General features: G+C 43.9%; 2 protein-coding genes across 3 annotated transcripts in view; one reads left to right on the top strand and one right to left on the bottom strand.

Annotated features, from left to right (window-relative positions):
• Positions 1-4,738: 4,738 nt before the first annotated feature.
• macroh2a2 (macroH2A.2 histone) lies at positions 4,739-13,283 on the top strand. The gene is made up of 9 exons (XM_070840865.1): positions 4,739-4,898; positions 6,467-6,653; positions 7,216-7,322; positions 8,012-8,209; positions 9,131-9,226; positions 9,420-9,519; positions 9,619-9,708; positions 11,574-11,748; positions 12,753-13,283. The coding sequence occupies exons 2-9, from the start codon at positions 6,482-6,484 to the stop codon at positions 12,916-12,918; spliced, it is 1,104 nt and encodes a 367-aa protein (XP_070696966.1). The 5' UTR covers positions 4,739-4,898; positions 6,467-6,481; the 3' UTR covers positions 12,919-13,283.
• A 3,243-nt stretch (positions 13,284-16,526) lies between these two features.
• gbf1 (golgi brefeldin A resistant guanine nucleotide exchange factor 1) overlaps positions 16,527-23,349 on the bottom strand; it is a 94,341-nt gene continuing 87,518 nt past the window's right edge. For both annotated transcript variants that reach the window (XM_070841653.1, XM_070841654.1), the window contains exons 36-40: positions 23,225-23,326; positions 22,107-22,220; positions 21,520-21,697; positions 20,442-20,630; positions 16,527-18,818 (exon numbers count right to left, since the gene is read on the bottom strand). In XM_070841653.1, coding sequence (XP_070697754.1) covers positions 18,550-18,818; positions 20,442-20,630; positions 21,520-21,697; positions 22,107-22,220; positions 23,225-23,326 — 852 coding nt within the window. In that variant the 3' untranslated portion in view covers positions 16,527-18,549. The remainder of the gene's footprint in view (positions 18,819-20,441; positions 20,631-21,519; positions 21,698-22,106; positions 22,221-23,224; positions 23,327-23,349) is intronic.

Genomic DNA, 23,349 nt, shown 5'->3' with positions numbered 1-23,349 from the left:
CCAAATCATAAAGGAGAAAACTGGAACACTATGGCCGAGCCCAGTGCGTGTTTTACCTGTGAAGGTGAGCAGAGAGAGTGATTAGTAGGTGGCTAGCTCTTAAATAAGCCAGGAGCACCCTGGGCCCCACAGGTGCTTCTGATCAACCCAATCAGCCACTAAAGCACGACAGACACGAACCACCAGGGCCGCCCTCAAGATGACCTCAGGGGTCATCACATAATCCAGACAACCTAAATGCAGAGTCGTCTCGTCTACATTATCAATGTGATGTAAGAAAGTGCATGTTCATTTCATCTTTAGATACATGTTTTTATTCAACTAAACTTGTCCAATCATGTTTTTACCTTCTTAGTTGCGTTTCAAAAAATAACCTCTGCTTTGGTTTTCAAAGACACAGACAACTTAAATCACCTTTTTCCTCAGCAGACTGGCTTCAGGCTACAGACTGTATAGAGCTCAGCTGCTAGTTTTCTAAGAAGCATGATCACATGACCCCACTTTTAGCTCTGTAAACTGGCCCCCAGTATGTTTAACAATATTATATACTATCAGTTAAGAAAAAGCCATATGCTAAAAGTGAGTCTCCTTTGTGTTCCACAGCTGAGGGGCCCAAACAGCAGAGGCCTGGGCACCTTTAAGTGACAAGTCGAGTTCTTGGAATGATTAGTAGGGCCTTGCTGGATCTTAGGCAGCTAAGGAGTTTGAGGATCACTGATATAAGCAGGATTCTGACCATACAAGACTGTACACACAAGCAGTAAAATCCTAAAAGCACTTCTAAAGCTCACAGATAACCAATGGTCACTTCTCTAGCAGCGTTTTGTATGAACTGCAGTCTATGGATGTTTTGCCCGCAGATTACAGAATGAAGTGCACTGCAATAGTCAAGTCTGGAAGAGATAAAAGCATGGATGACCATTTCTGAGACTGAAGGGGAAAGGAATAACATATTGACAGTCTCACTCCAACCACCGAAGTAACAGGCCTCTTTCCAAGCAGAGGTAGTTAATGGTGCCAGGGGGGCCACAATTACTTCTAATTTGGAGTCATTTGTAGGGAATTTTTGGCCATCCAATTTTTAACATCAGCAAGGCAGGACACCTTTAACAGCTGCTCATCATCTGCGTAGCAACGGAAACTGATGTTAGGCGTACACAGGAGGTAGCATGTATATGGTGAATCAGAAGGGACCCAAGATAGAGCCCTTTGGGAGACAATAAAAAACACCCAGGTTCACATCATCCATATGAGAGAAACTTCCTGCTTTAGCTACAAGGGTCTCCCCAGGTCTTGTTTGCGTCATCAAGGCCAACTGTGAAACTTAAGGTTGGGGAAACCCTGTCTCTGTCTTTGGAGCACAGTTTAAATGTGTGCTTGTTTGGGTTGGCTATCGGCCTTTGGATAAGAAGTGACACCCCATTGTCAGAGTAAACTACACCTGGGCTCTGTTGGAGCCCCAGCTCTCCCTGCCCTGGACGCTCCAGCCTTATTGTGGTCTGTACAAAGCAGACCATCTTTTTCATGGCAGCGACATGAAGTCCTGCCTGAACCAAGTCAGCGTCAGCAGGTGTGACTCAAAGTCTGTCAGCTTAGCAATGGTTTAACTGTGTTAATCTATTGGTTTTGATTTGCTTTAATGTTCACTGAGTTTGATTATTTTGATGTGTAGTCATAAGGCTAAGCGGATGTTAGTTTGCTCACACAGACACAGGGTCCTGCATGGAACTAACCATCCTCTCCTAACCTGGCACCTTTATCCTTCACACTCACACATACAGCTTTACAAATTGGCCTCAACCAAGAGACAAAGTTAACAGCCACAGTGCATTACTTAGGCCTTCGTCTATGTCTGACCCACACTCCAGGGCGTCTGAGTGGTTTTAGTCCTCCATCTTCCCTTCATTTTAGGAAGGATTTAGGAAGAGTGTCCTATAATGACCTACAGTCAGGTCCATAAATATTTGGACATTGACACAATGTTCAACATTTGGGCTCTGTACACCACCACAATGGATTAGAAATGAAACATCAAGATGTGCTTTAAGTGCACACTTTCTGCTTTAATTTGAGGGTATTTACATCCAAATCAGTCGACCGGTGTAGGAATTACAACACATTTTAGATGTGCCCTCCATCTTTTTAAGGGACCAAAAGTAACTGGACAAACCAACATCATCATAAATCAAATTGTCACTTTTAATATTTGGTTGCAAATCCTTTGCAGTCAATGACAGCCTGAAGTCTGGAACCCATAGACTCACCAGACGCTGGGTTTCTTCCCTGGTGATGCTCTGCCAGGCCTCTACTGCAGCTGTCTTCAGTTCCTGCTTGTTCTTGGGGCATTTTTCCCTTCAGCTTTGTCTTCAGCAAGTGAAATGCATGCTCAATTGGATTCAGGTCAGGTGATTGACTTGGCCATTGCAGAACATTTCACTTCTTTGCCTAAAAAACTCTTTGGTTGCTTGAGCAGTATGCTTCGGGTCATTGTCCATCTGCACTGTGAAGCGCCGTCCAATGACTTCTGAAGCATTTGTCTGAATATGAGCGGATAATATTGTCCGAAACACTTCAGAATTCATCCTGCTGCTTTTGTCAGCAGTCACATCATCAGCAAATATAAGAGAACCAGTTCCACTGGCAGCCATACATGCCCACGCCATTACACCACCACCACCACGCTTCACTGATAGAGACAGCTCTTTGGGCTTCATATTGAGAGTTGACCTCACCAGATTCCAAACACAAATACCACACTTGAAATGAACTCTAGACCTTTTATCTGCTTCTTGTGAATGACATAATGAGGGAATAACACACACCCGGCCATGGAACAGCTGAGCAGCCAATTCAATCAATCAATCTTTATTTATAAAGCACCAATTCATAACAGCGTGATCTCCAGACACTTTCCATAAAGAGCAGGTCTAGACCAAACTCTTTAATTAGAGAGAGACCCAACGATTCAGGAATTCAACATTAACGATTCAAGAATCCCCACATGAGCAGCATCACATATTATATTAATTATCCATCCATCCATCTTCAACTGCTTATCTGGAGTCGGGTTGCAGGTGGCAGCAGTTTCAGCAGAGATGCCCAGACTTCCCCGGCCCCAGTCACCTCCTCCAGCTCGTCCGGTGGGACCCCGAGGCGTTCCCAGGCCAGCCGAGAGACCCTCCAGCGTGTCCTGGGTCTTCCCCGGGGCCTCCTTCCAGTGGGAGGGCACATCTAAAATGTGTTGGAATTCCTGCACCGTTCACCTGATTTGGATGTAAATACCCTCAAATTAAAGCTGAAAGTGTGCACTTAAAGCACATCTTGATTGATTTTCATTCATTTTCATTTCAAATCCATTGTGGTGGTGTACAAATGCTGAAAATTGTTTCGATGTCCAAATATCTATGGACCTGACTGTAAACGATCCAAAGGTGTGGTTGAAGTCAGGTGTCTGTGCTAACCAGTCAAGTTCTTCCTGGTCCTTCCACAGCAAACTGGAGAAGCATTTCTTTTATGGAGAACTTTGACAGAACAGTTTATGGAAGTTTACACTGGTTCCCAACAGCTAACACACACAGAGAGCACTGAGAGGGATCTAAACATCTTAAACATAGAACTATTATATACAGAGAAGATCTGCACACATACTATATAAATACAACCATATAACAAATACAAATCTCTATAGAGCTCTGACTGTTGTGCTTATGTTGAAGCATTGCAATTGACAAAAGGTTACAATGCCCATGCTGTACTATAAAGTGTGTAGTTGTATGTTTAGTACAGTTGGTACAAGCTGGTTCACTTTCACTGTGTTAGTTCAGTATTTTCTCTGATGTCGCTTCACACTGATTGAGCTGGAACAATAACATGTGGACAGAAGCTAGTCATTCATTTACATATATACCGTATATATATATATGTGTGTATCATCTGGTAAAACAAACACAGGGAGGATCAGGCATCGTCTCAGTGCAGCTCGGACCTATCGGACTGATGTCCATTCATTTCAAAACCCACTGAAAATCAACTCACAAGATCTGAAACTAACTTTTAGTTCAGATTGTGTCTGTGTTTATTATTGTCTCCTTTTCATTGTGGCCACATGACAACGTAGGAGTAGACATGAATGAGTCTGCATTGGAATAATGACAGCTCCCAACAAATGCAGGCAGGATGTTTGTAGTGACTGGTGTGTCTTCTACAGTGGGATGTAGTGATGCAGACAGGGTGTGATGGCCAAATGCAACAGGTAGTGCCCACAGGTCCCCAGTCAGTGGAGGAGGCTCTGATCCCTCCTGGATCTATTATCTAGCTCAAATGAAATCAAGTGATCTGATTGGCTGCTGAGTCTTTACCCTCCTGTGATCTCTCTCATCATGTTTCCCAACAGTTTGCAGGAGAAGAGAAGAGAAGTGTTCCTGCTGTTCCAGCTCCTCTGAGACCAGAGACGTGCTCAGTGTGGGAGCACTGGGTGCTGTCCGGCCTGGGGAGTCACTCCAGGGGCGCGGGACCCCCGGAAACATCTGCTGTTTGTTCACATCAAATATATTTCTGTTTGCCTCGTCTTCAGACACAACGCTACTAGTGTCCCTGAGCACATCGTGTTCTTTCAACTAACATTTTCCATGTTGAAGCCGTGCTGGGGGGGTGGGGGGGGGGGGGGCGTTTTCACTCACTTTTCCCTCCGCTGAATTTTTCCCCTTAGCAGCATCAGTAGCACAGAGCCAGCCTCCGTCCCTGCCTGCTCTGTGGGGGTTTCCTGAGGTTGGGAAGCCAGACTCCGCACACGGACAGCGGACACTCAGGTCCCTGTGCCCCCCCCCCTCTCTGTCTCTCCGCGGGGACTCGTGCAGGAGCGTCTGAGAGTCGCTGATCCGCCTGAAAGGACGACACAGGTAGAAACTTGGAGGCTTTTTTTATTTTTCATGTCCGTGTCTGATGCGATTACACACATGGAGCCTACATGGGGGGCCGGGGTTGCGGGGGGTGCTTGTGTAAAGAAACGGCTCGTTGTGGTTCATGTCTCTGTCGTACAGTAAGAGCCGAAGTGCCCGCAGTGGTTCTGGGTCATTTTATTGAGCCGGGCTGGCGTCAGTTAGCCTCTTAGCTCCAGCAGTGCTAACACATGCAGCCTGTCCGAGCTAGCTGCCCCGCCAGGCTTCGGTCCTGCTCAGACAACCGTGAGCCCACTTTACCGTCTGCGTAGCTGCCGCTACGCTGAAGACGGTGGCCGTAACGGTAACGTGAGGCTCGGTACAGTAACGTTAGCTCTCACGGTCACGGTCACGGTCCGTCTTTTTCCATTCGGCGTGTGAACCGACCGCCGCACGCACACTTCATATCCCTCCACCTTCAGCTGGAACCTCCCCGTTAATTAGTGCGGACACGGACTAGATGTGAGCCGGAGCGCTGCTGCAGGCCGCAGCCTGCTCCAACTTGTTTACATGGCAGCAGAAAGCTCTCCTCTGTACCAACAGAAGCTCTGGCCTTTATTATGGCACCCTGGGTACAGGAAGTGGACGTGACGTATGTCTTTCTCCTTGTAAAACACCATTAAATTACAGTAGAAATATGGAAAATCCCTCTCTTTGTGTCAGGCTGAGCCAAAGACCTCCATACTGACTTCCTGCAGGGGATCTGATCTGTGTGACGGTCCAATGAAGGTCTCACATGGAGGCAGGATTGCACAGATTTCCCCGTGCTGGTGCTTGTCTGCTCACCACTCTGAGCTGCTGCTCCTGTGGATCGGCATGTCAAAGACACTGAACCCCAACCTGCTCCTGAAGCAGCTTCAGTGTGTGAAAGAACAGTCTCCTCCAGCTCAGATTCCTCCGGTGAATGAGGATGTGATGTAAAAGTGCTGTGAGTAGTAGAAAGGTGTACAAATACAGCAGGTATCACGTTAAATGATACCTGAGTACATCTGGTCTCCAACTGAACCTGGAGGCATTCTTTGATATGGTAAAGTAGCACAGTGAAGAACTGTGTGAACATCTGACTGTGTTCAGCTTATTACACATCCAGTCATCCATTATTTGTAGAAGGAAAAGTTTTCCACTGGTGTATACCACTGTGGTTTTATTTGCTCTGTAATTACATGACATGACATCACTATTAAAAAAGGTTCGGTCATAAAGGTGGCTGAAGGACTGGCTCTATGAACTCTGCTGGTAGTTTGTGTAATACATTTAACTTTAGAAAGGTGTGTGCAGTTTTTAGTGGAACTGAATCCCGACGAACATGGACACTGTTTGTGGAGAGACGTGCACTTTTTAAAACCTAATTTTCAATACCATGTTCGCTAGAGACTAAATTCCTTTCAACTCCATCATAAAGGAGGCAAAAACGTCAGAGACACATTTGTCACAACCCGGACAAATAATACTCGAACTACCTGCAGGTCCAGAGATGTGACACCTTAACAACATACGGGTGTTTTCTAATGGCTTTGCTGCATGTGCAGGGCACACCAGCCAGGATGTCAGCCAGAGGAGGAAAGAAGAAGGCTACCAAGCTGTCCCGCTCATCCAGGGCGGGTGTCATTTTCCCTGTGGGGAGGATGATGAGGTACCTGCGCACCGGCACACACAAATACCGCATCGGCATGGGGGCGCCCGTCTATATGGCAGCAGTCATCGAGTACCTGGCAGGTAGGGTGGCTCCTCATGAGGATGGAACATGTCTGTGTGTGCCAGCAGCTCGAGCAAGAAATAAGTTGCTTATTCACAACATGAACTAGTCAACATGCCATGTGTTCCATTCTAATATATTTGTACTTTTTCTACTTAATTACCATGTTTACGATGAATAAACATGTTGTATTAATGTTGTAATCATTCCTTGTGGTGTTTTGTTTAATACCCTTCATTTGCAAAAATGTTTATATTTTTGTCTCAATAATTTTCAGATTCTTTAAATTCATATCAACAACTTACAAAAAGGCCAAATATAGTTACTAAAGACATTATGCATTATGATTATTAATTATACAAAGTGTTAATGATAGCACAGGTTTAATACTTTTGAAAATAGGAATAAGTTCCCTGGATGAGAGCTGATGTCCACGTCACTGCCGGAACAATCCATGCTCCTCACAGGAGATGTTGACTGCTGTACTCTTGTTTCTGCCGGGCAGAGAGTCTCACAGTGAACATACCAGAACACACTCTGCGTGCTTGATGGGTTTCCTCACTGTGTTTTCTCTCCTCTAAGCGGAGATCTTGGAGTTGGCTGGAAACGCAGCACGGGACAACAAGAAAGGCAGAATAACGCCCAGGCACATCAAGCTGGCTGTGGCTAACGACGAGGAACTCAACCAGGTAAAACAGAGCTCAACAGGTGCCTGACTAGGCTGACAGATTAGTTTTATTTGGAAAATCTTCCTCCAGCAGAGTTCCTCTTACCTGGTTGGGAGTCTGTGTGTGTGTGTGAGTGTGTGTGTGTGTGTGTGAGTAAGAGAGAGAGAGCTGGAGCAGGTTAGAAAAGTGCCTGTTTCTGCTTTTGTGCTCCCAGTTAATATGGGGGTCAGTGTGGCAGGTGGAGGCTCTCCTGTCGCTGGGAGGCTCATACAGCCAACAGTGTCTTTTCTGTCTTTTTTTTTGTTTCTGTGGCCACATTTCTGCCACAGGTACAAGTTTTCCTACTATGTGATGGAGAAATTGTGAATCTTTGTCAAACAATGAGGGAGTGAGAGCGAGTTAAAGATCCAATGTTCAGGTGATTTCTCAGCTCCTCTGCACTAACATTGATGCCACCCACATTAGCCCTGAACATTCCACCACACACACACTGATGCAAAATCTCTGGAGGGCTGCAAATTTCATCAATGTTTGAAACGCGATTGTGAAAACAGTTTGAATGGTATGAAGGTGTTGAATACGTGAGAGAAAGTCTTGTGAACCTTTTTCCAGACAGGTAACCGCTTTTAAAAGACAAATAAGCTGCGTTATTGTCTGTGGTAGGACAGAACATTGTACGTGCTTTGGTTCTGAAATGCTCTGTCCGTCAGCTTCTGCGGGGGGTGACCATATCAAATGGCGGGGTTCTGCCTCGGATACACCCGGAGCTGCTCTCCAAGAAGAGGGGAGGCCGGGTGAAAGTGGACAGCCAGGCGTCTGTCCCTGAGAAGCAGGAAGAACGCTCCAAGAACAAAAAACCCATCAAATCCTTCAAAAAAATGAAAGGCAAAAAAGGCCGCAAGCCAAAGGTCAGTGGACGGCGGTGGGGGCCGTTAGTTCCTCTTTAGATGTGGCTGGACGTCGTGTCGCAGAAACTTGTTTGCGCGTTGCATCCTGAGACCTTTAGTGGACCGTGGACATGTTTATCACTTGAGTCAGCAGCAGGTGATGAATGTGCTTCCTGCGTGTCGAGAGTGCAGCACAACAGTTCATGAGCTTTTAAAGCTTGACAAAATCATAGCGCTGTTTCTGGAGCTTTCACCCGATTCTTATGGAGGAGAGGAGCATAGCAAAGACAAGTCAAGTGACAAGTCCAGTTGAGTTGAGGAGTTGTATTTGCTTCAGAAAACATGGTTGAAAGCTCCAGAAAAAGTTAGAAAGTAGACTTTCAGTTCAAGGGTCAAGATTGAAATGTAATGCTTAGCATGCTTTAACCATTATTTAATACTCAACTACCTCTGTGTTAAATCAGGAACGTTTTCTCCAAATCCAACTGAACTAAGTTGAGAAAGTTTAAAGTCAGGAAATCATGAAATATCTGATCAGAAAATAAAATGCTGAACCCAAGAGCCAACCTACAGTTACTTCCAGATGAGAACTATGGAAGCTTACAGTCTGTAGTTTTTCTTACCCCATACCTAAATATCAATTCTAAGAATGCACCTGTGTCTGTGTCCATGACTGTGTGTCCCTCCTACCAAACACACACTAATGTGGATTTAGAGGTCAATCATTTTGGACTGATGGGGACTGTGGACACACGTCAGACATCATGGAGAGCACATAGGCTCACATTTCCACCACATATCCATGTAGTCTGTGAATAGTCTGGAGTCTCAGAGGACTTTTTAAAGCATGTCGTTGTATTTGCATTCATTAAAACGTCACGCCATCTGTCATCATCAAGACGGGAGCCATTAAATGTACCATTTCTTCTCCTCCTGGCAAAGAGCACAGATGAGCCTGTACCAAACTCAACAGTGGAAGACGGACCTGGAGATGGATTTACCATCCTGTCAGCAAAGAGCCTGTTCCTTGGACAGAAGGTAACACACATCAGACTTTTGTGAACTGAAGCTGCTGATAAAAAACCTAAAAAACCCATTAGAAATGACATTAAGCCGATCCAGAGTGACAACAGTGTGACTTTTGGTAAAAGGCCAACCAACACGTCAGACTGTCTTATGACATTTACCGTACAGATAAAGTCAACTGTTTTCTCACACTATGACTCTACAGCTTTCACTAACAGAGAGTGAAATCAGCAAAATTGGAACGATCAAGGTGGAGGGGATAATTAACCCGACAAATGCAGAGATGGACCTCAAAGATGGAGTGGGTGAGGAGGACATGTGCTGTAGTTCTTAGGAGCAAGTCTTCAGAACGTCCCTCTGCCCATCCAGTCACGTGCTCACATGCCGCTGCGCTCTGTTTTCAGGCAACGCCCTGGAGAAAGCCGGAGGCCGCGAGTTTCTGGAGGCAGTCAAGGAGCTGCGGAAAGCACAGGGGCCTTTGGAGGTGTCATCAGGTATCAGGTGTCTTGGGGGAGAATCTTCATGTGTTGAAAACTGTGCCAGCTGTGCTGTTTTAAGATGGTTAGTTTTGAACCTGTTCTATCTCTGTGTCGGTCTTCGAGCAGATTTCACATAAATCTGTTTTTTTTTTTGGTCATTTGAAGATTTAAAATGTACCTTCATAGAGCTTCAAGTCCTGCCATTAGAAATCCACAAACAAAACATGAACAGGTGGAAGAGGTGTTTGCTAAAAGCATCTTAATGATGTCGGCCGCCTCCTACACAGTCTGCAGGGGACGTTTCATCCAAAGTCCACACTGTTAGCACGAAGCACTGATACTCTGTTAACTTACACGTGAGTGATAATGTCTAAATTAGAAAATAAATCTAAACCAAACATCTAAACAAACATGCAAATTAATTTGCACAATTGAGCAGCTAGTCTGTGCCTCCGCCACCCCCCCTCCCCCCCCCACCCACTCTGAACCATGGTGCAGGCTTCTCCACAGCAGGTCTGCTACAGACATGGTGACAGAACGACAACAGATGAGCAGCATGTTCATGAAAGGTCTAGAACCTTAAAGTGAACAACTCCACCTTCACCTTCAAACATTTCTGTGTGTTGTTTACATGTCGTGTGTATTTTTAGCGTTACTACATAACCGCTGAATTACAAAGTTCTATGGAAATGTATTCAGCATCATCTTCAGCTTCACACAGATCTGATGTAAAAGTTTGAGTATCGATTTTCTTTCGCTTATCTGTGGTCGGGTCGCGTGGCAACAGGTCAAGCAGGGCACGCCAGACCAGATATAGAATATCTCCAGCAGGTTCTGGGTCTGCCCTGGGATCTCCTCCCAGGTGGACATGCCTGGAAGACCTCCAAGCAGAGGCCCGGAGGGAGGCCAGGAGGCTTCCTGACCAGATGCCTAAACCACCTCAACTGGCTCCTTGTGGAGGAGCAGCAGCTCTACTCCAGGTTCCCTCCGGACGTCCGAGCTCCTCACCCCGTCTCTAATGCTGAGCCAAGACACCCTGCGGAGAAAAGCCATTTCGGCTGCTCGTATCCGCGACCTTGTTCTTACGGCCATCGCTCAGGGCTCATGGCCATAGACGAGGGCTGGAATGTAGACCGACTGGTAAATCAGAGCTTCGCCCTCTGGCCTCAGCAGTCTGGTACAGGGGGCTCCGGTCCTTAGAACGAGTCTTCCCCCGGCACCACATAAAGGAGCATCTGTACTTCAGAAGCTCTGCTCAGAAGATAGTGAGCAGAGGCTAGCAGTGCTAACCTAACCTAGCTCTCTGTTAGCACTACAGTGGATATCACTCTGGGTTATTATTACCAGGCCGGCTAGCAACGCCACAGTCACCCCTCCTGACTGCAGCCGCCTTTGAACTACCTGCACGGGCACTCGCTCAAGTATTTTTCCTGTCTCTAACCTCTGCAACTGATAGTTACTGGGAGGAGGGGCCCTAGACCAACCGTGAATCAGCAAGAACCAAGAAAATTGGTGAAAGCAACATTTTCTTTTTCAAACATTCATACAATTAAGACTGAATAAGTTCATATAAATACTTCTTGCATGAGAGCCATTATTTTCCTAGATTCTAACTATAAGCGACCTTTAACACAGAGTTGGGATGTGCATTTCAAGTACCACTCTGTAATCTCTGTGAACCTTTGAATATGTGAATATTCTCTGTGAATATCCTTCAAAATCCTTTAGAAAAACCATCATTTTCAGCTGCTTTGACACTTGCTTAAAACAAAAATAGAGCTGAGAGGTGAGTGAAGTGAATATATTAGAGGAGGTAGTATATCCCAACATATGCAGCGTTAAACTGTCAAACCTGGTGTTTGTCTCTGTGCGTCCTGCAGTGGCAGTGAGCCAGGCCAGTGGGATGGCAGCCCGCTTCATCATCCACTGTAACGTGCCTCAGTGGGGCTCAGAGAAGTGTGAGGACCAGCTGGAGAAGACGGTGAAGAACTGCCTCTCAGCAGCAGAAGAGAAGAAACTAAAGTCTGTGGCTTTCCCTTCACTTCCTGCTGGACGGTGAGAAACTCTTCAAACCCTCTGTGTGTCCGTCATCAGTGCTGCTAACATGTCGACACTAGTCTCCGTGTCACTCACAACACTATCTAATGCACTTCAATTTCAATTGCTCATAAAAGCTCAGTTTTAGGATTTCTGAAGCAGTGTGACGGCTGATTTGAAGTTGTTGAGCAGATTCTTCTCAGTTCAGGTCCGTCGATTAAAAACTATTTGAACCTTCTATTTCTGATGAATAAACAACTATCCGCTGAACATACAGCACAGGAGCCCCAGCTTAACATCCACCGTCTGACTTTAGAAACCAGGACCACAATTGTATGAGGATGAAAGCGATGTCACTGTTCGTGGATCCTTCCACAGATTCTGTCTGAAAAAGGGCAATACACTGTTGACCGGTTTGTGTGCAACAGAACTGACCACTTTATTAAAGTCATGCAGAAGCAACAGTTGTATATGGTTATTTGTCAGGAGAGCTGCTCATTAATCTCTGCCGGGGTTACGGCCGTGTTCGCTCAGACTTTAGTCGGTCCGTCTCACAGCAGGGCAGCCTGTGCGGGGTTTACCTGCCAAGTGGAACCAACTCAACGAGGCCCTGCGGTGCAAGTTCACATCTCCACTGTTACCATATTTCAAGAGTGTACCTCGCAATCATTGCACTAAAAAAAGATATCATCTCAGTCATTTTTCAGAGCTGTCAAATCCTGCATCACTATTATAAACTGCTTTGTCACGTTTCAAGCCTTCAGCAATGAGGCAGTTCTACTCCTGCTGAAGCCCCCACATATATTTCATGTACTATACATACGATCCTCACAGCAGGACCGCTGACTGCCCACTAACCTCTCCAAACAGAACATATGGACATGTCAGGTGGAGTGAAATCTATGAAATAATAATAAAGCCATTTCACATGTAGCTGCACGAGGCTTCACCTCAAAGCTGTTGCTGTTGCCACTTCTGCTGCTCACCACGGGTTCATTTAACACCCTTAATCTCTCTCACAGGAACGGATTCCCAAAGCAAACAGCCGCCCAGCTCATCCTCAAGGCCATCTCCAACCATTTTGTGTCGTCCACCAGCTCTTCTCTGAAAAACATTTACTTTGTTCTGTTTGACAGTGAGAGCATTGGAATATACCTACAGGAAATGGCCAAGCTGGACGCCAAGTGAGGATTCCTGTTTTCGAGGTCTCTTTTTCTATCTGTTGTTTGATGCAGGTGGTGTAGATAGGTGACATGGCGGTAGGGATTTTGATGTGGAATCTGTCTTGGTTAAAGAGAAAAAAAAAACAATATTTGTGAGTGGAGTGTTGTTCACATTTCTGTTCCACTATCCCCAAGAGATTGCATTCTTTATAGATTAGATAATTTAAATCCATATATGGTTCTTTGTTTCGATGATGTTTTTACATTCCATGTACAAATATTACATTTTTCCCAAACTCTGTATTTTTATGTTTCTGATAGTTAGTTTACTAAAAAACTGTGGTTCTCATTCTTCTTTGAAATAAAAACTGAGATGTTTTACACCAGAGATCCACTTTAAACACTTACATTTCTTTAGTCTCATTTTAATCAAGTTGTTATATTTTGTAAAATAAAAAATTTCAAATGTGTAAGTACAATAAAGAAAATCATATACACACTTTAGAACGTCAAGTAGACATCTTAGAGCAGGAGCATTTGACCACAGACATCAAAATTCCACGTTGTTCTGCTTTATAATGCTGCTCTGTGCTCTATATAGTTTAGAGCTGGTCTCTCCAAATTCAACACACTGTGCCACTTTTAATGACTACTGCAGTCTCAAAATTGTCTCAAGCTCACCTGCAACTAACCAAGGGCCTCATTAGTTGCATCAGGTGTGCTTCAGATAGAACACATCAAACCCCTGGACTGGCTGTGGGTTTGTTCACAGTGATGTTTGGTTGCATGTTAGAAATGTGGGTCAGTGAAGAGAATCATCTGAAAAGTTAAGAGAGGAGATCATTGCTTTGCACAAACAAGGAAAAGGACTCAAAAAGATGATTCAGATGCACCGACTGTTCCTGGAGATGCTGTTGGGAGCAAAGTTCACAAGTTCAAAGCTAACGGATCACTGGCTGCACTACCTGTATTGGCAGAAAGAGGAAGCTCTCAACAGCTGCCTGAGTTCTGAGGAGGCAGGAGGACAAAAATCCTGGAGTGACTGCAGTAGACCTGCAGTAAGACTTGGTGGCAGCAGGCACTGAGGTTTCAGCTCCTACAGTAAGGAGCAGACTAAACACTGAAGATGACAGAACTCCAAGACCTACACCTCTACTGACAGAAGACAAGTCGGCTCCAATATGTTCTAAACTATAGAAATAAGCCACAGAAGTTTTGGGATTCTGCTCTGTGGAGCGATGAAACCAAAGTAGAACTTTTTGGGGCTCTGGGTCAGCAGTATGTCTGGAGGGGGAAGACTGAGGGCAGACCCTGAAGAGAACACCCTGCCTACAGTGGAGCATGGCGGAGGCTCAGTGATGCTCTGGGGCTGCTTTGCTTCTTCTGGCACTGGAAACCTGCAGCGTTTGGAGGGAAAGAAAGCATCAGACCGTCTGAGGAAGCTGAAGCTCGGGCGTCACTAAACCTTTCAACGGACAATGATCCCAAGCAAACCTCAAAGTCCACCAAGTCTTGGCTTTAGAAAAAGTCCTGGGAGATACTAGAGTGGCCGTCACAGTCGCCTGACTGGAATGTCATCTAGTGGAAATGAAAATCTCTAGTGGGGTTTGAAGGCAGCATTTGCAGCACGCAAACCCAAGAGCATTAGAGAGCTGGAGGTTCCTGAGGAACACTGTCAGAACCTGGTGCCTGGTGTCTGGCTGTGCATCATGTTTGCAGCAGGTCATAACAGCTGAAGGGCGCTCTGCTAAGTACTAAAGATGGTTGTCAAGAAGAGTTTGAATAATTGTGAGACCACAGTAGTCATTAAAAGAGGCATACTGTGTTGAATCTGGAGAAACCACCTGTAATATTAGTTGTGTTGAGCTGTTTCGATTCTTTTTTGAGTTGGCCATTGGTCACAGTTTTTGTAAACCCCTTCATCGAACATGATCTGAAATGTGAGATGATCCGTAGCAGGGGGGTTAGCCTGTGCCGTTCTCTTCTTGCAGAAGTTTGTCCAGGTTATTAAGTAAACATTTCAAAGCTCTCAGCAGCTTTGAGAGGGAGGAGGTGTAGCTGGACCTTTAGTGTCATCGAGGAGGACTCCCAGGGGCGAAATCAGATCCTTTGTGAGTACATCTGGATTTCACGGGGTAAAATAAATAAACACAAGAATGATCTTCTTTACGTTATATTTATTACATAGTAAAAAGTACTTTAGCTTTCATTTATATATATATATATATATATATGTGTGTGTGTGTGTGTGTATATATACATACATGTGTGTGTATGTGTGTTTATATGTATATACATACGTACACACACACAAACATTATATTCATGTAATTTCCTGCCCAAGCAAGAATCAGCCGTGCCGTACAACAAATAAACACACAGCTTTGTAAGGCTGTAGTGTCACCTGACTGACATACACACATGCACATGGAACTATGTCATCTGTACTGCGGCGGTAAAGTCCATCTTTTCCTTCCCAATTCAATAAATAACATGAAACATCGCTGAGAGAATCCCTGGGCCACCTTGAATGGATGTTAAGCTTTCCGTCCACACTTACACCACATTTGATCTCACATATTTGGCATTAAAATGGTGAATTAGTCTCCATCAGTTTGTCAGGGTCAGTGTTGTACACAAGGCACTATGTCAAGAATGTCAACAGGTTTCTAAGGAAGCAAACTGTAGCAAGTAAACACCTAATCGTGACATCTAACCACAACAGAACGCTTGGAGAACCTGTTCCATGGTGTGGAAATGTAAACACCACTGAAGTTATAAGACTACAATATTTTGCTCTGAAGACCATCTCTCAATTTATGTTTGAATTCTCATCTGGCAAGTTAGAAAGTTTACGTTTTTGAATTCAAGTCGAACTAATTTAGTCAAATTCTGATCTAAAGATTCAAGTCATGTCAAAAAATCTGAATGGGTGTCATGAGGCAGAAATAACGGGAGGAAAAAAAGCACGACGAAGGAAGAGTTACTCCAGCATTCTCTCATTTCATCGTCCTTTCCCTCCTCCTCTTCTTCTACACCTCTGGACCCATCCACGGACACAAGGTGTCTGTTATACGCCCCTCTCATCAGTTCATTCATTTCTATTCAAGCCTGCTTAAACCCCCCCCCCCAGTCAGTGCCCTAACACAACAACAGAGTAGGATGCAAGCTCAACGCGTCTCCGCTTTAACTTCTTGTCAGTTTCTGATGTTTCAAGGGAACTCCGTGCACTCACATGCTGACACACACACATTACCATGATTACCAGATGATAGGCTTTGAATTTTATCTACAACTACACTATCTACTATGACTCAGGCCTGTGGTTACGCCATTTAACACCACTAACAAATGCGGAATTAGGCTGACTGATGGCTGCCACACCACCACAAACGGACCAAACTACATGAGCAAACAAAGCAGTGTTCATCTGAATCAAACCAAATGGATTGGTTGTGATTGTGGAGACATTTAAGATGGAAAACTTCTTCTCAAACAACTGGATTTCAGGAATAAGCACACCAGTCACAACCCTCTGTGACCACATCAGTCATCTGACCTGTGATCTGTTTCATCAGCTTGAAATACAAGAGGAAGCCCACATGTTCAAGTTTGAATCTTAGCTGACTTGAATTTAGATCAAAATTGAGCAAAACAATCAATTTGAAATATTTCACTTTCATTTTCAACTTGAATTTGTGAAGACTGTTGCTGTGCACTTTATCATAATGGATTTTTAATATGTATTTAATATTTTGTCCCATGTGCTCTAATAATCTGCTATGTTTACCTTAATAGCTCAACTGTGGATCAAGAGAGGTTTGGAACTGAAAACAAGTTAGATTTCCTTGTGATATGATGAGTTCCCTTCAGGAGCTCATCAGGCCCTGCCATCATGTGGACTGCTGTATGCACTGAGCTGCACAGACATCAGAAAATGACAACAATACTTTCTTATCATTTGTTAGGCTACTCATGATCCATAAAAGTCACTATTACTCTCCTGACAGCATACTAAGCTCATTGCACTTTCAAGTATCTATGTTTTGGAATGTTGTAGATGTGACATCTGCAGTCCACGAGAAAGGCTTCATGTGCACATCCTCCTTGTTTAGTAGAGGAGAAATTCAAAGGTTGCTTGAAATCAAAGCTTGTTTTTTGTTGTTGGGGCAAGGAGCTCACCAGAACAGTGCAGGCAAGTGGCTCTGTAGAGAACATAAGAGCATAACTGAGAACATAATTTGGATTCTCAAACACGGACTGCTTTTCTGTAAAGGTATCAAACAAAGGTGCTAACCCCTCAGTGATGGCTGATATAACAGCTCTGGAACATCTGACAACAGCATTAATTAATCTAATGTTGATCATGTTAGGAATAATTCCACCCTCACATACAGAAACTGTTACATATTTAATCAATGTGTCATATTTAGGAGGGAGTGTTGACATCAGGGCCACGGCCAGAATGAAGACATACTAAAGTCATGGGACCAAGTCCCCCAAATCTGGTGATCATTTATGTTTTTCTTCCTACCAGCGCACCACGTGCAGACCCAAACCAACAATGAAGTGATCCTACTCGGACATACTGTGTGTGTGGAAGTATCAAAGCCTGATGTATCTTGTTACTGCCATAGAAAATACAACAAGGAGCCACACTGTTGCACTGGCTGACATGTTCCTTCATCACCACAAACACACTGTTTAGTTTACTTGGATTCAGTCCTACATCCACTGACCTGCTGCCCCAAATGCTTATTGGAGCACTAAATGTGGATGAATCCATGCCTGAAAATAGTGAACAAATGCACTTTTTCCACCTGTTTTCCAACATTTGTTAACTGGGTTGTTGCACTGGGTGAACTGTAACTACAGTGAGCAGCTGTTTTAGGAAATGACTGAGCCTTTGAAAGTGACACTAAATATTTTTTGGATGTTTTTAAATCTTCAGTAGAAACCAATGGGCTTGGAACTGAGAACCACCAACACGGAGGGGGCGTCAGTCGGACAGATACATTGTTGGTTTGGGTCTTTTTATGAGGTTGATGATGTTAAGACAATGAGAAAAATATAGAATAACACCTACCTTATTCTTTAAATCCTGGGTTACACCCCTCAAAATAAAACTATGGTTTGGAAATACTAAATCTATTTAGTGTATTCTTCTAAAATACATAAATACTAGAATCACCAAGTAAAATGTACACCATGTGTAGCACAACATACATTTTCCTCAGGGTGCCAAAACACCCAAACTCTCCCCCAAAAATAGTGAGGACAGGACGTCAGTGATCTTGGTGGCAGCGACAGACCTATTTGTAATTGGCATTTTTGTTGGATCCACTAAACCTCAATCTTAGTAGTAATATTTCTCCTAGTATGACTTTTGTCCTGCATTTTCTGTATCCAAATATCTGGGCATGATGTCACATCTGAAGAATAAGAACTTTCACACAATAATACTAAAGGGAATAAGAATAAATTGCAGTATACACATTATTGGGGGAATTTTCCTTTAAATCAAATGTGGTGTAATTGAGGTCTCAAATCTAGTTTATATCCTCGCTCATTTTAAAAACTTGGTGTCAAGCAGCTCTTGAAGTTGTAGTTGAAGTGTGTTGGGTCCAGTGGTAGTCTGGAGAGAAGAGGGTGTAGGCTAGCTCAAGTTCTGATACTTGACCTCGTCAGAAGGGCTTGTAGGCCTGGGACCAGGAAGCAGGGGTACGGGGGAGGTGGCCTCTATGAGGGCGGGGTTCAGGATGATTGGCAGGGACATTGGCGGGACTCCCACTTGCAGGGGAGAGGCGAGGGGCTGCAGGATGAGGGGGGACTGGTTCAAAGGTGATGGAGCCCGGGCGGGGGACGTCGTTAACGGCACTGGCATGGGGGGAATCGCGGGTGGGACCGCAGACGTTTGTTCTGATCCTAGAAAACACAAAACAGACACTTCAATACGGTCATGGCAGTAGTACACAACTGAAGAGCAGTTTTCCACTACTAAAAGAGAAAATACAGACTTCACTATACTTGCACATATACTTGCTAACTTTCTTTTTGCTAATTTTCTTTCTTTCTTTTGACTTGGAAGTATTGTTCGGTCTGACAAAAGTCTTAAGGTCCTGTTTTATTCTCTACCAGCCGCAGATCTTCCTTTGGACTCAAGTTTGTTTGTTTCTTAGACTCTTTGTTTCCATATTTGCCATTCTGCTATAATTCATCCCCATTTGTGTGGTTGGAGGTGTAACCACTAGGTTTATTTCATGGCTTTTCTCTGATATGAAGGATAATCAGGAGTGGGCTTTCGAGAAAGACCCAGGAATATATTTAGAGAATGAACAAAGTTCTTAGTGGGGCAGATGTCTAAATCCAACTGGCCCTTCTTCTTGTGAATGTCATTGCTACACTTGCCAGTTGGAGTTTTATGGTTTTAGTTTTCACTTTTAGTGGAGTCATTTGTACTCATAGGTAGCCTTGTTGGAGCATATTCAAGTGCAAGTCTCACATATTTAATAAATACAGACCCTGGTCTAGCTCTAGTTCATTCTAGTCCACATCAGCCATATCTCATGTTATGGATATGATGCTGCTTGGCTGGCTTTTAGAGAAGACCATGAAATGCGGTTGAAAGCACAAAAGCTAGCAAGCAAGAGCTTGAGTTAACTACACAGTTTCTAAATAGTGTGTGCAGTGTGTTTGGAGTTCTGAAATATGAACACTGGTTTATTAAAACAGGGATTTTGGGGCATCTCCACAGGTTCACAGTGATCTTTGACTTCTCAACATCAAGGCTTCAATGGCAGCAATGTGTTCATCCGTTTTAGTAAATACCCCACTGAAGTGAAAGCATGCAGTGACACTCAACTCTGCCGTCCTTATGGTAATCTCTTCTCAAATGGAGCTGCTGATCTACTGCTGCCTTGATCTGTTAGTTTGTTGGTGTTATTGTATGACTTTACGTGTAAGAATTACGTTTGGGCCAAAAATACCTTTAAACCAGAGTTTTCCTCTAAAACTAAAGTGATGCAGCCTGTTTCATGGCTGCTGGCTGGGCCAATCTTGTTGACCCACTACAACACTACTTTTACCTATTAGTCATTTAGACATCAATATATGCACAAATAGGACTCAGATTTAAAAATACCAGAGTTAATAATAATAAAATAAAATGATGAATCTGTTTATTATCACAAAATGAGGAATATTTACTTGTGCTCTTGCATTAGTGTCAACATAATTTGAACATGGCCTTGGAGTGCAGGAACATCCACTTGCACTTAACATCATATTTGGTTTGATGAGCGTTTTAGAGTGTGTCTTGTGTTCTAAACGCTGACAGAGATCACATTTCTGAGGGGATATATAAAAACACTATCTACAATATCACCATGATGGCCATGAAAATGCTCAAATTTACAGATGCTGAATACTGACACAGTATCAGTTACGTGCAGCATGAGTCCCAAAACATGAGTCATTGTCAACAACCCATGCTGATGGAGAGTGCGTGATGAGATGTGACTGAAGCAGGTATTGTTCAGTGTTTTTTACCGTTGGCACTGGCTGGTTGGGGTTCCTGGGGTGATGCTGGCCTGCTGAGGTTCTGTGTTTCTGCGGGGGTTACTGCAACAAGGACTGGGGAGGGCGGCTGGGCAGGTGATGAGGACACCTGAGGGGATGGAGGCCGGCCTGCAGAGGGTGTTGGCTGCACGGGCTCAGCTGGGGGACCAGGTACTGGATCTAAAAATGAATATGTTACATGAGAAACACTGGTCCTACAGCTATACTATTACTATACTATACTATACGTAAGGGATAATGCCTGACGAGGTGACCATTATCAGGAATTAATGGACGACGTGGAGGCAGAGAACCGTCCGACACGAGTGGAAAATTACTGATAATGGCCCCCCCGAAGGGCGTTACCCTGCTTATACTATGGTCATTTGCCAAAGAAAAAAAAAAAGATACCATTCATTTATATTTTCATACGTTTTGCAACCAAAGTTTTTCACAAGCCGTAACTCCCCACCCAGTAACACCTAAGGGTCTGGCTAATATGTGGATCAATCATTACCATCCCATTAGGTATTTATGCAAAACGTTGTTCACTCCTCCAGTAAAAAGGACGTATCATAGATACAACTTGGCAAGGGGAGACGTATCTAGTCCTCTCAGCTCATAGATCCTTTTGGCTCAGCTGTTAAAGCTAACGTTATGCTATGCTGCGTACAGTTGACAAGCAGTAATATAATGTCATAGTATGCTTAACAAGACTAGCTAGCTAACCAGCTATGTCACTGTGCCCAAATTAATGAGGATGTTCACGAACAAATGAACAGACATATATAATCTTACTGAAGGACACTGAAGAACCAGCATTTCAATCACCAAGCTAGCTTGGTAAGATGTTGCAACAAATTGGCTCTGTTCGTGCCCCTGTTGCTATGGTTACTCCAGCCAGCACATTAACTCAGAACGGTGAACAGACAGTTTCACCTGAACTACTTCATAGTTTTCACCCAGACCATGGTACAAACATTGTTATGGCATTACATCTGAACGGACCAGCTACATGTTGTCTAATATACACAACTATTCCCCACATCCCTGCATGTCTGCTAGGTACCTGGAATGACAGTCTGTTTAAAGAGCTCCTCCTTCAGGTGAGGCAGGAAGCAGATGATTCGTTCCCAGGTTATTTCCCACAGGTCTGAGTATCCTGTCCTGGAGTCAGCACTGTGGAAGATCCCTGCAGTGTCCATCACCAGCAGCATGTTCTTCAAAGACTCAGGGATTGCCTCCAACTACACATACAGATGCAGAGGCAGCACATGAGCTTGGTGAAATAGTCAATTGGTCATTCAGTAGGAGACTCACATCTTAAAGGATAATTCAGCATTTTTTAAATTTTTTCCTTTTTTCGTCGTTTTGGGTTTGAAATGACTAGTGGGTGCAACTTTTGGAATTCTGTTGGATTGTTGGATTGTCCAACATTTGCAACATGGAAGGAATTGGACATTCACATGAACAACTACTGCAACATTTACATATAGAGTAAACGCACTAACACAGTTCATATCATACCTTCAGCTAAATAAATGCAGCCATCTACCAAAAATCTGTCAAATATTTCAGGATCAGCTATACATGTGATTTATTGATTAGCTGTAACCAAATTACAATACTGTATGTTCATATAAACACTATCCTCACCAGTAAGTCACTGGATCCTGCATGCATGTACTTATCCATGAAGTCCAGAATGGTGAGCCACAGGGCAGCAAAGGTAGGTAGGGACAGCAGAGGAGAGAGGTGCTGGAGGAAAACCTGGACAAATGGAAAACAATCACACATCAGCTACAGCTACTACCAGCAGAATAAGCTCAGTTATCCTTGGCCAACAGTTGGTTTCTGGGTGTTCTGTAGCGATGTAGCTAATATCTTACACATAGCATAGCAGGGACTTACAAAGAAAAGTCCCTCCTTCTTTTGGTCCCGATTTGAACTTTTCGGTAATCATTCGTACTGGCTACGATAATGCCACCTTAATTGCTAAGACACGAGGGTTGAGGGACTTCACCTGATACAGTGCTGAAATTGACTCAATGGCATGTTGCAGTACAACAACCTAAAGCAGGACAATACCAGACTTGAATGATGTGTACTGTTTATTTGAAGGAGCTGTTATCCCAGCTGCATATTAGAATGTTAATTCAATGTTAAAACACTACTTTCACCACTTTCTTATTGGCCTGCAGTGCTTATCATAGCTTTGCTGCGGAAAGTAAGACAATAACGGAAATTTGGGGTGTATTGCCTTCATTTCTATTTCAGTAATTTAGCTGAGTGGGTAAAACCGGGGACTTTTGGCAGCTTATTTTTGTGTCACCCAATGTACTCCACTGTAAAGCTATGACCGGCAATGTCCCTATAACCCCATGGCCAACAAATAAGATCCACTTATTTCCACAAAAAATAGATTGTTATGGTGTCTCTGCACATTACATCTGAAGACATTGTAAGTAGTGCCAATCAACGACTGGCTACTGTTTATGATTAGCCCTTCTTTTACAATTTGTCTTCCTCTTGGTTTCAGCTTCTTTTAAAGTAACTGAGAATGCAAAACATAAAATTTTCCCCGCAGACCCACAAGAAGCAGAGTATTAAGAAAAATGTAAACGTTTCCCCATGTCTATGGTCAAGTCAAACGTTTTTAAATGCATCTGTGCAAGTTACGTACAAATGATCTACTAATGTGAAAACTGTTACTTTCATATTTATGACATTTGCTGGCTGTTAGTTTGTGCTAAACTGTGTGCCCTGCTTCGAACCTTTGACAAGAGTGTGCAGGCCCTCATTCTGGTCTCCTCCATACCACCTACATCTGCTGGGCTGATGTTGTCAAGCAGCTTAATGAGCAGGGGGAAAAGCACCTGCACACACGCACACACACACA

This window comes from Pempheris klunzingeri, chromosome 12, assembly GCF_042242105.1.
Source record: "Pempheris klunzingeri isolate RE-2024b chromosome 12, fPemKlu1.hap1, whole genome shotgun sequence".
Classification (NCBI taxonomy): Eukaryota; Metazoa; Chordata; class Actinopteri; order Acropomatiformes; family Pempheridae; genus Pempheris; species Pempheris klunzingeri.
Note: the sequence above shows the minus strand (reverse complement) of the source record. Positions and strands in the feature narration are given on the sequence as shown.

What these genes read in the sequence shown, in the direction of transcription:
- macroh2a2 (XM_070840865.1), top strand. Translation starts at nt 6,482, where the DNA reads ATGTCAGCCAGAGGAGGAAAGAAGAAGGCTACCAAGCTGTCCCGCTCA. An exon ending in GCCTGTTCCTTGGACAGAAG is followed by an intron (nt 9,227 to 9,419) that starts GTAACACACATC and finishes ATGACTCTACAG; the next exon opens with CTTTCACTAACAGAGAGTGA. An exon ending in CCTTCACTTCCTGCTGGACG is followed by an intron (nt 11,749 to 12,752) that starts GTGAGAAACTCT and finishes TCTCTCTCACAG; the next exon opens with GAACGGATTCCCAAAGCAAA.